Raw genomic sequence first — 11364 nt, forward strand, 5'->3', positions numbered from 1 at the left:
TCTGTCTGTCTCTCTCTCTCTCTCTCTCTCTCTCTTCTCTCTCTCTCTTCTGTGTGTGTCTCTCTCTCTCTGCCTCCCCTGTACCCTCTTTCAGCCCCTCACATTTCCTCGTCGTTGCTCGTGTTCGTTCCTCCCTGCCTGTAGCATTCCCTGTGCCCCGTTTTTACCCAGCCCGCCCACTGCTTGTTGTTGCAACCAAATCCTGTGGGATTCTGTGAGAGTAGGGAGTAGCAAGATGGCGGCCAGTGACTTCAGTTTTTTGGCTAAATCAGCACTCCAGTGTATTATATAGCTCAGTGGTCTTAACAGGCTGACGGTTTTCTCCGCAGTATTTCATGACGAGGAACTTCTCCAGCCTCATCGCCTTCGCCGTGGGCGGAGCCTACCGGCCTGGGAACGGCTTCTCCATGATCGGCGCCCACACCGACAGCCCCTGCCTCAGGGTAACGCCCCCCCCTCCCCCCCGCCGGCACCACCTTCCTCCCCGCGGAGGCGACCGCGTGGCTGAGCGTGTCTCTCTGTTCCAGGTGAAGCCGCGGTCCAAGAGGACGAAGCAGGGCTGCCTGCAGGTGGGCGTGGAGTGTTACGGCGGCGGCATCTGGAACACCTGGTTCGACCGGGACCTGACGGTCGCCGGCCGCGTCATGGTCAAGGTATTGCTGCCGCCGTTAGCCGCGGGAACAGACTTTTAATTCGGATCGATTTCTTTGTTAATTTCAGATTTTTATGGGTCAGTTTCTACTTTTTTTTGTCATCACTATTATTATTACCGTATTTTCCAGACTATAAGTCGCTCCGAAGTACAAGTCGCACAAGCCATGAAATGCATAATAAGGAAGAAAAAAACATATATATAAGTCGCATTTTTGGGGGAAATTTATTTGATAATATACAACATCAAGAACAGACATGTCATCTTGAAAGGCAATTTTAAATAAAAATAGAACAGAGGCAACAACAGGCTGAATAATTGTACGTTAGCTTACGCTACATGACACAACTGAGAACGTGCCTGGTATGTTAACATAACATATTAAAAGCTATTCAGATAATTATAGCATAAATAACTATAGCGAAGAAGTTAACCAAAGCGTCCGTGTCACTCCAAATAAATTAAATACAGTGAAATCTTCATCCTCGGCGTCACTTTCAAATAACTCCGTTAACTCCGGAGGTAGAAGATGCGACACTTCCGCTTCTACGTCGCTTACGTCTGATTCAACACAGGCCTAGAGCGCCCTCTTGTGGTTTGGTGTGAAAATAACAGGTGTAATGATATGCCGGTAAAAATTAGGGCTGAACGATTTTGGAAAATAATCTAATTGCGATTTTTTTTTTTTTTTTCTTAATATTGTGATTTAATGCGATTTTTTTTTTTTTCCAGTTTAATTTATCATGTCTTTTAAAATATATACAAACAACAAATCATTTTGTTTCCTTCCCATGTGCAGATTAGTTGCTAAAACACCCACAGCATCTAAACTCAGAGCAGAAATGATTGCGTTCTGCCTACAATATATTTCAACCAAAATTGCAATTTTGACTTTTCTCCACATTAACCACAAGCAACAAAAATGGCCTCTAAATAAAGATGTTTGTAAACAAGGACTATTTCAAATATGAACTTTTAATGTTTTTATTGATCAGAATATTATTCAAGAAAACAGCTTTTAGTTGATTTGGACATCAATCCTTGTTGAACATAAAGTGCAACCAACAAGCAAGTCTATGTATTAAACTGATTGACCTGGACTTAATGCTATGTATGATTATATAAACTCTAAAACAAGTAATACAATTAGATTATCTCACTGCTGCAACTGTCTTCCCTTCCATGTGGAGGCAAACCCACTTTAAACATTTTACCAACACCTAATGGACGTGTCTAATTCCCTAATTGTTACATAGCCAAAAATTGCAGACTCTGCGATTTGGAAATTTTTTTAAACCGCGATTATATTGAAAATGTGATTAATTGTTCAGCCCTAGTAAAAATGTGTAATAATTTCACACATAAGTCGCACCCACGGCCAAACTATGAAAAAAAAAAAAAAACTGCGACTTATAGTCCGGAAAATACGGTATTTGTAATATTTAGTGTTAACAGAGTGTTAAAATGTGGTGTGACTCATGAACAGGTGTAGATTTGGGCCTGAAATCCAAGTCATCCCTCCTCTGTTGTTCCCTCTCTAAGCTGTAGGGGGCGCCAGATTCTGCTCTGGGGTGTTTTCTGGCTAAATGCTGATTTTTATCGCGGCTCATGTCGGTGTTTTTAGCTTTTAGAGGCGGAGCCGCTGCTCGGCGACGGGTGATAAACTCCCTGTTCCTCCCCGCAGAGCGACGGGAAGCTGGTCCACCGCCTGGTCCACGTCCCCCGGCCCCTCCTGCGGGTCCCCCACCTGGCCATCCACCTGCAGCGCGACGTCAACGACTCCTTCGGCCCCAACAAGGAGAACCACCTGTGAGGAACCGGCCGCCGTCTCTAGATCAGCTTAGGCCGACGGGACCGGACCGCTGTCCGTGGTTCTGGTTCCTTCAGGTGTCAGTCGGTAGATTAGAGCGCTCTGCTTTCCCAGCGGCAGTGAAGGCAGCGCGTGTTAACGAGCAGCATGGAGGAGGCGTCAGGAGGAGCTGAACGCTGCTCTGCCTGTGTTTCTCAGGGTTCCCATCATCGCCACGGCGATACAGGAGGAGCTGGAGACGGGAGCCTGCTCATCCGGAGACGCCTCCTCGGCCTCCAGCACGGTGAGAGGAAACATCCATCCTTCCTTGTCTCCTTCCTTGTCTCCTTCCTTGTCTCCTTCCTTTTTCTCCTCTCGCCGTTTATTCTCTTTGTGATCGTCTCCTTATTTTGTTTCCTTCGTTGAATCCTTTCTTATTTCCTTCAATGCGTCTTTCCTTCCCTCCTTGTGTCCTACTTTCATTTCTTCCTATATTCCCTTCCTTTTGTTATTCCTTTGTTTCTTGTTTCCTACTTCCTTTTTTAAACCTTCATTTTATCCCTTTGTTTCCTTCCTTCCTCCCTCTTATCCACCCTTTCTTCCTCCTCGCCTCCCTTCCTCTCTCATTTCCTTCCTTCCTCCCTCCCTCCTTCTCCCCCTACTCCCTCCATCCTCCTTCCCTCCATTCCTCTTTTGTTCCCTCCCTCCTTCCCTCCCTCCTTCTCTCCCTCCTTCCCTCCTTTGTCCCTCTCTCCCTCCTGCCTTCCATCCTCCATCCCTCTTTCCTTCCCTCCTTTCTTCCCTTCCCTCCTCCCTCCCTTTCCTCCCTCCTTCATTCCTCTCCTCTTCTCCTTCCTCCCTCTTATCCACCCTTTCTTCCTCCTTGGCTCCCTTCCTCTCTCATTTCCTTCCTTCCCTCCCTCCCTCATCCCTCCCTCCTTCATCCCTTCCTCTTCCTCCCTCTCACTCCCTCCCTCTTTCGTTCCCTCCCTCCTTCTCTCTCTCTTTCCTCTCCTATCCTCCTCCCTTCCATCCTCCCTCCCTCTCTCCTTCCCTCCATCTATTCCCTTCCCTACCTTCTTCTCTCCCTCCCTCCCTCCCTCCTTCATTCCTGTCCTATCCTCCTCCCTCCCTTCCTCTCTTATTCTCTTCCTTCTCTCCCTCTTTCCTTTCCTCTCTCCTTCCTCACTCCTTCTCGCCCTCCTTCCTCCCTTCCATCCTCCCTCCCTCTTTCCTTCCCTCTCTCCTTCCGCTCTCCATCCCTTTTTCCTCCCTCCTTCCTCCCTCCCCTCCTTCCTCCCTTCCTCTCTTATTCCCTTCCTCTTACTTCCTCCCTTCTCTCCTTCCTCCCTCTCTCCTTCCGCTCTCCATCCCTCTTTCCTTCCCTCTCTCCTTCCTCCCTCCCTTCCATCCTCCCTCCCTCTTTCCTTCCCTCTCTCCTTCCGCTCTCCATCCCTCTTTCCTTCGCTCTCTCCTTCCTCCCTCTTTCTCTCCCTCCTTACATCCCTCCTTCCTCCCTTCCTCTCTTATTCCCTTCCTCTTCCTCCCTTTCTCACTCCATCCTCCCTCCCTCTTTCCTTCCCTCTCTCCTTCCGCTCTCCATCCCTCCTTCCTCCCTTCTCTCCTTCTCTCCCTCCTTCCTCCCTCCCTCTTTCCTTCCCTCCCTCCTTCCTCCCTTCCTCTCTTATTCCCTTCCTCTTACTTCCTCCCTTCTCTCCTTCCTCCCTTCCCTCCCTCCCTCTTTCTTCCTCTCCCTCCCTCCTCCCTCCCTAACTCCTCCTCTGGTTCTGCCTCCTCCAGGAGGAGAAGCATCACCCCGCCCTCCTCCAGCTGCTCTCCTCTCAGCTCCGCCTCCAGCCTCAGGCTCTCCTGGACTTCGATCTCTGTCTGGTCGACACTCAGCCGGCGGTGAGTCTCCACCTCCTGTCTCTCTCCTTTTGTGACCTCCTCCTCGGCTCTGGGAGCCTAAAACCTTGACGCCTCCCCTGTCTCTGCTCCCCTCCAGGCGCTGGGAGGCGTTTACCAGGAGTTCATCTACGCTCCTCGCCTGGACAACCTGCACAGCTGCTACTGCGCGCTGCAGGTCAGACTCTCTCCCTCTCCTCTCCTCTCCTCCCTCGCTCCTCCTCACCTCCTCCGTCTGCTCCGTCCCTCAGGGCCTGATCCAGTCGTGCGCCGGCGGCTCTCTGGCGGCGGATCCCAACATCCGGATGATCGCGCTGTACGACAACGAGGAGGTGAGTGTGTGCGGCGCCTGTGTGAGTCGGTCTCTGGGAGTCTGAGCGTCTCTGTGCTGCAGGTGGGATCAGAGAGCGCCCAGGGAGCGCAGTCCAACCTGACGGAGCTCCTCCTCAGCCGGCTCGCCTCCTCCCCCGCCAACCCCACCGCCTTCCAGCAGGCGGCGCCGCTCTCCTTCATGATCAGCGCCGACATGGCGCACGCCGTGCACCCCAACTACGCGTCAGTGCTGCGCCGCCATGTTTTATAAAGACACCATGGAGGGACAAAGGGGGCGGGGACTAAATGTCTGCTTCTGTCTCCTCAGGGAGAAGCATGAGGAGAACCACCGACCCTCCTTCCATAAGGTCAGCACCCTCCGCTGCTTCCTCCTGGTTTCACGTCCGCTTATTAAAACGCGGCGTCTGATTGACTGCTCTGCTTTCAGGGCCCCGTCATCAAGTTCAACAGCAACCAGCGCTACGCCACCACCGCCGTCACCGCCTGCCTGGTCAGGGAGGTGGCCGGCCGCGTGGGCGTGCCGCTGCAGGTGTGTTTCTCACCGCCCCAGGTGTTTTAATACTGAAGCAGACCGCCCCGTCGTTAGAGGAGACTTCATTCTGACGGTGACGAGTGTCTGGGTTAGATTTGTTTTTATCCTTTTATCGGTTTTGTGGGAGAGGGTTTAACCAGAAAAAAACAGACAGATGAGACCAGACACCACAGCTTCTCTTCAGTGACCAGCAGGGGGATTCGTTTATTCTGGACTTACAATCATCTTCATTTCACAGCAGTCCCAACAATCCCAACAATATGGGGTAACTTTCAGCCTTTATAGGGATACAGTATGACGTAAATAGGAACATGATATCTTACTGTGTACAGGCGCTGCTCTGGACCTAAAGCCCTCCCTTCCTAGTTGGAGGGGTGTGTGTGTGAAATGGTGTGTGTGTGCTCTTCCATTTCTAGGAAGTCTTATAAACAGAACTTTGGAAAAAGACAGAAACAGAGTAAGAGCCAAGAGTAGTTTAACTAAAGTTCCTTTGGCCTTACTTTACCTTGTTGTGATTCAGTGAAACATTCTAGAACTAATCATTCTTTGGGCAGTGATTGCAGTTATTACAACAAACAGGGTTCCACCTTGACAATATTAAAAGATGAATTCCTCCATAGTTTCATCTGGATAAATGCGTTAACTCTCAGCAGGATGAACGAGCGCCGTCAGATAACATCTGGTCTGGTTTTAGCGCTCATCATATCCGAGCCACAGCGGAGCAGACGCTGAAAGGCCGAATAGGAGGAGGAATAGGAGCGATTAACCTCACGAGTGAAAACCTGTTAAAAAAAAAAGGTCAAAATTAGGGCTGAACGATTTTGGAAAATAATCTAAATGTGACTTTTTTTTTTTTTCTTAATATTGCGATTCTTTTTTTTATTTTTTTTTTATTTTTTATTTTTTTCCAGTTTAATTTATCATGTCTTTTTAAACATATACAAACAACAAATCATTTTGTTTCCTCACCATGTGGATTAGGTGCTAAAAGACCCACAGCATCTAAACTCAGAGCAGAAATTATTGCGTTCTGCCTACAATATATTTCAACCAAAATTGCAATTTTGACTTTTCTCTGCGTTAACCACAAGCAACAAAAATGGCCTCTAAATAAAGATGTTTGTAAACAAGGACTATTTAAAACAAGAACTTTTAATGTTTCTATTCATCAGAATATTGTTCAAGAGAACAGCTTTTAGTTGATTTGGACATCAATCCTTGTTAAACATAAAGTGCAACCAACAAGCAAGTCTATGTATTAAACTGATTGACCTGTACTTAATGCTATATATGATTATATAAACTCTAAAACAAGTAATAAAGTTAGATTATCTCACTGCTGCAACTGTCTTCCCTTCCATATGGAGGCAAACCCACTTTAAGCATTTTACCAACACCTAATGGACGTTTCTAATTCCCTAATTGTTACATAGCCAAAAATTGCAGAGCTCTGCGATTTGGAAATTGAGTTTTTTTTAAATTGCGATTATATTGAAAATGCGATTAATTGTTCAGCCCTAATCAAAATGAAATCAAATCCATGAAAACAGAAGGATGCCAGAGACAGAGGGGTAGTAAAGCAGAGATGAAACACGGAGGTGGAAGTATTATGCTGGGGGGTTTTAATCAATGCTAGAGCTAAAGTCGTTCATCAAACCTGCATATGAAGAGGAAATGATGCAGCTAGAACTAATTAACCCGCCGTATTGGTGGAGGTTCCCTTAAACCAGGGGCCTGCATCCTTTACAGTCTAAAGAGTAATTTTTTTTCTCCAGTCCACTTGAATTAAACTCGTTCAGAGCCACAAATGTTGCCTGGCCTTTTGAAAAAAGACAAGTTCTAATTTTGATAAAGATCTACTGTAGGAAATCTGTTGTCATCGTTAAGAAATGCCCTTTTATGTCTATTTTGATGTTTAAAAAAAAGAGGATGGACAGGATGTTATTTGTGGATAATAATGTAAAAAAAAAAATAATCAGTTTCCAACATAATGAATACAAATGTTAATTTAAAATTAAATATTACTGGCACTTTTAGCATCATTCTGTTGTGAAAATTTTAATTAATTATCATTATTACGTTTAAGTACCATAATAAAAATATAATTTGTAGCCAAAGTTATTAAGAGGAACTGTGGAAGGTCCAAAGAGCCACAGGTAGAGGGGGGGCTCTGGATGATAATCCTGCTAATCTGTCTCATCCTAGTTCTTCCTGTTTGTTTGTTGGCGCTGCGCTTCACAGGAGCGGCCACCAGAGGGCAGCGACTGTCGCCAATCTTGACCCAAACAGGGAGTTAAACTTCAGCTGAACTTCGAGATTTTCTAAAAATGAGAAAAGTTTAGATTTTCAGCCTACAGCGATGAGTTAGGGAGGATCTCAGCTGTGACGCCACACATGCTGGACCACAAAGCGTTGAGGTTTTATCCTGCAGAGCGCTAGCTGCTAAAACCGGCCGCCGCTCTGCTAACCCTGAACCCAGAGCTGCTTTTACTCGTTAAGCTCGTTAAGGCGTGCCGTCGTCTCCCCGCAGGACGTGATGGTGCGTAACGACAGCCCCTGCGGGACCACCATCGGCCCCATCCTGGCCTCCCGTCTCGGCATCCCGGTGGTGGACATCGGCTCCCCCCAGCTGTCCATGCACTCCATCAGGGAGATGTGCTGCACCTCCAGCGTGCTGCAGAGCACCACCCTCTTCAAGGTAAACGCCAATGCTGACTAATGCTATGCTAATGTTCGTTTTGGGCTTTCCTGGTATCCCTTTTTTTTATTTTATATAAGATCCACAATTTTTCCCTCCTTGTTTTCATTTAGCAGATTTTTATTTTGTCTCTTCGTTGTCTGATTTGAAGAGGATCCTGTTGACCCTTGACTCCAAGTCACTAAAAGCATTTACCATGTTTTTTTGGACTATAAGTCGCACTTTTTCACAATTTAGTTGATCCTGCGACTTATATGTGGACTTTAAATTGTAAACCATACTGACCAGAATGAACCAAGCAGTAAACATTACCGTCTGTAGCCACAAGAGGGCACTCTAGGCTTGTAAAAACTATATCCTCCTCTTGTACCACTTAAAAATGAATGAAAACATTAACTTATAGACAACAAAGACTGAACACATGTACATTTATTTAGCTGTTTCAGTCTACGTTAATACAGCAAAGCGTTACGTGGAGCAGCGCTTTGCCCCGAAGGAACGAGAACGCGACAGAACCCTGTTATCACTGTCTGTGAAGCTAATAACAGCTAGCGCTAGCTTACAGGTCTGTTCTCCGGGTGGGTTACACCTTCTCTAAATGCACATGAGCTTTATTTTACTCTGAAACATCTGTGTCGTACTGTTAGCTTAGCATGTAGCAGCGTTATGCTACATGCTGTTAGCTTAGCTCGTAGTACCGCTATGCTCACGGTTTAATTTAGGCGTAACGGGCTGCTCTGCTACGCTTCTTATGCTAATTTACCTCATTCATCCTCCCAGGTATGGTCCATGTTGTTCAGACGGTTGTGTTGTAATTTAATAAATTGGTTTACCAGATTAAATGTCAGTTTTTAGTCTTGGATTATGTATAGTCCAGTACAACTTATTTTTTTATCTTTATGATGCGTTTTTTTGACTGATGCAACTTAAAGTCCGAAAAGTAGGGTTATATGTTTCCCTCATAAGTGAAGAGGACCTGAATTCTGGGGCCAAGCTTGGTTTAATCCACTGGGAATAATGTGAAAATAATGAGACCTCCTCATCACATCGATTGGGACGAATCTACACTTTTTAAGCATGATTTAATGCTGCCTTCCTCTGTATAATCCATTCACATCCTTTATTTTATGAGTTCAAACTCTGGTCAGCCTCAGTTCAAACAGCTGAAACTATTTTGACCTGATGGTGTTGCCGTAGGAGCTCAGTTACAGCGTTAAATGAAACGGTTCTTTCCCTTAAAGCACAGGAAATGTACGACTGTTTGTATTTACCTACATTTGTCACTACCCGATCCGTACCATCAGCTTATTTGCGCACGCGCGAACAGAATAACTTCCGGGTTGCCAAAAAATAATGTAATTACGGTACTGAAAATACTTATTTCTATACTTAAATAATTAAAGAATGCTAAACTATATTGTATAGAAAATATTTAAGATTTTTCTGGAAGAAATTGATGCGTTTACATTGTCTCCATTGTATTGCTTGACGTCATCATCGGATATGCTCAGAAGTCCGGGACTACATTATTGCGCAACGTTTGTCTGTGTTGTCTGAATACACTCTATAAGTTATATTATTTGTTCAAACAGGAATGGAAAAAAATTATTTTCATCCTTAATGATGAAGTGAATTTTGTTATACAAATAATCTTGTACTAAAAATTAGTTTTATTAGAAAGTTAAAACTATATATTAAGAGTTTGGCGCCCTCTGGTGTACAAATCATAAACAAGAGAAGACACCGTCGTTAAATTACCCGCATTGTTTATTTTTTACAAAAACCGAACAGGGAATAGAACAAAGAACACATAACAAAGCCAAGGCATACTTTTTAAAATGCATTTATTAAGTAAAAAATACACAAATACATATGCAAATCAAATAATTGATAAAAAAAAAACGAAGAATATTCGAAATAAAATAAGTTTCTATACTCCTAAACATGTTCATAGCTGGGGTTTATGTACCTTAAGTAATGGTGTATATATTCTTATTTACCTAACCACAACTGGGAAACATTTTTGCTATTAAAAAAATATATATACAAAAAGAAACACCCCGGCTGAAAAAAGACAAAAGAATAAAAAGTAAGAAAAACGAAATATTGTCTACCGGAAGTTATTCTGTTCGCGCGTGTGCAAATGAGCTGATGGTACGGATCGTGCTACCGGTACGGATCGCTGGATAGTGACACCATTGTTTGCTTTATACTACATGTCAGCACCGATGCTAAATTTTAGCAATGATTGGGATTCTTCCATAGAAGTTAGCTTTAAGCTAACATTCCTGCAGCGTTAAACGTTTAAATCGTCATAATCCTGCATTAAAAACGCTGCTGATGCATAAATATTCCCACAAGGCACCAGGAGGAGGTTCAGCCGCTCGTTGTTCAAGGGTTATTTTATACGTCCTAAAGTTTTCACACCGTGAATGTTCTTGTGTTTTATAACGCAGTGGGTTAAAAGAGAAAGTTAAATTCTGCACGGTGCTGCGTGATTAAAATCCAGCTGGTTAGCCTGACTCCGTGTCACCACCGCTGGTTCTTGAGCGGCGGACTGAGGCGACACACGAAACTGCTGATCCGACTCTTCTGCTCCTGCTTGTTGCTCATCATTAAGCAGGTGGAGATGTTTTAACTCCACTCGTCCGCTTCCTGTCTGCTTCCCCCTGCAGGGCTTCTTTGAGCTGTTTCCCACCATCAGGAGCTCGCTGGTCGTCGACTGAGGAGCCCCGGCTACAGAAAAACGTCAACCACTCACTTTTTTTTTTTCTCTGCTAAATGTCAGAAGATGGGTTCGTTTTAGCCGACGGATATTTTATATCTTCCTTCTGAACAAGTCGTTGAGAAATAAAGGTCTGAAATTCTTTGCCTGGGTTGGTTTTTTTATTGTTTCTCCGTACAGCAGAATGTCATTGTGTTAAATGTGCAGATGGAGGCAGAAGTGATGCGGCAGGAGATGCTGCAGTGATTTAATTTCCTCTCCTGGCTTTTAGTGGAGCGCAGCGAGCCGCCTCACCTGCTGCTCGGCCAAGTTTCTGAAAGCTTTATGGCACAGAGGGAGGAAGCAGCGAGCCAAGCGCGGCGCGGAGAGGGATCATCTTCAGCAGGACGGGCCCAGTGTGTGTGTGTGTGTGTGTGGGGGGGGGGGTTTACACACATGGGATAGGCTGAAATCGACTCTCACCTGTAACATGTTCAGCAATCTACCTCCAGGCTTCTGTCTAATTGGTTTTACTGAAACGTTTGGAAAAACCAGGCAAATGTCGCTAAAATGTCCCTCCACAGCACCCGTAACATTGAGGTCTGTGGCTGGTTGTGTTGCTGTCATGATTGTAGGTCAACGCAGCAACACAACCAGCACTGACTGCCAGCAGTGACAGGATTATCCAACACCGAGAGTTCTCCAGATCATTTCAACGTCCTGTGATGTTTCCGCTTTAGCCGACGCTCCC

The 11364-nt window shown here is 45.4% G+C and overlaps 1 protein-coding gene across 4 annotated transcripts in view; it reads left to right on the forward strand.

Moving 5' to 3' along the window:
* Nucleotides 1–10778, forward strand: part of LOC105916429 (aspartyl aminopeptidase) — an 18958-nt gene extending 8180 nt beyond the window's left edge. For 3 of the 4 annotated variants that reach the window (XM_036127952.1, XM_021309690.2, XM_036127951.1), the window contains exons 4-15: nt 330–443; nt 528–653; nt 2337–2461; nt 2661–2745; nt 4242–4349; nt 4447–4524; nt 4598–4678; nt 4741–4901; nt 4987–5026; nt 5107–5208; nt 7742–7909; nt 10585–10635. In XM_036127952.1, coding sequence (XP_035983845.1) covers nt 330–443; nt 528–653; nt 2337–2461; nt 2661–2745; nt 4242–4349; nt 4447–4524; nt 4598–4678; nt 4741–4901; nt 4987–5026; nt 5107–5208; nt 7742–7909; nt 10585–10635 — 1239 coding nt within the window. Of the gene's footprint in view, nt 1–329; nt 444–527; nt 654–2336; nt 2462–2660; nt 2746–4241; nt 4350–4446; nt 4525–4597; nt 4679–4740; nt 4902–4986; nt 5027–5106; nt 5209–7741; nt 7910–10584 lie in introns of all 4 variants that reach the window. The other variant, XM_012850953.3, reaches the window with a different exon arrangement.
* Nucleotides 10779–11364: the final 586 nt, after the last annotated feature.

This window comes from Fundulus heteroclitus, chromosome 24 (assembly GCF_011125445.2).
Source record: "Fundulus heteroclitus isolate FHET01 chromosome 24, MU-UCD_Fhet_4.1, whole genome shotgun sequence".
Lineage (NCBI taxonomy): Eukaryota > Metazoa > Chordata > Actinopteri > Cyprinodontiformes > Fundulidae > Fundulus > Fundulus heteroclitus.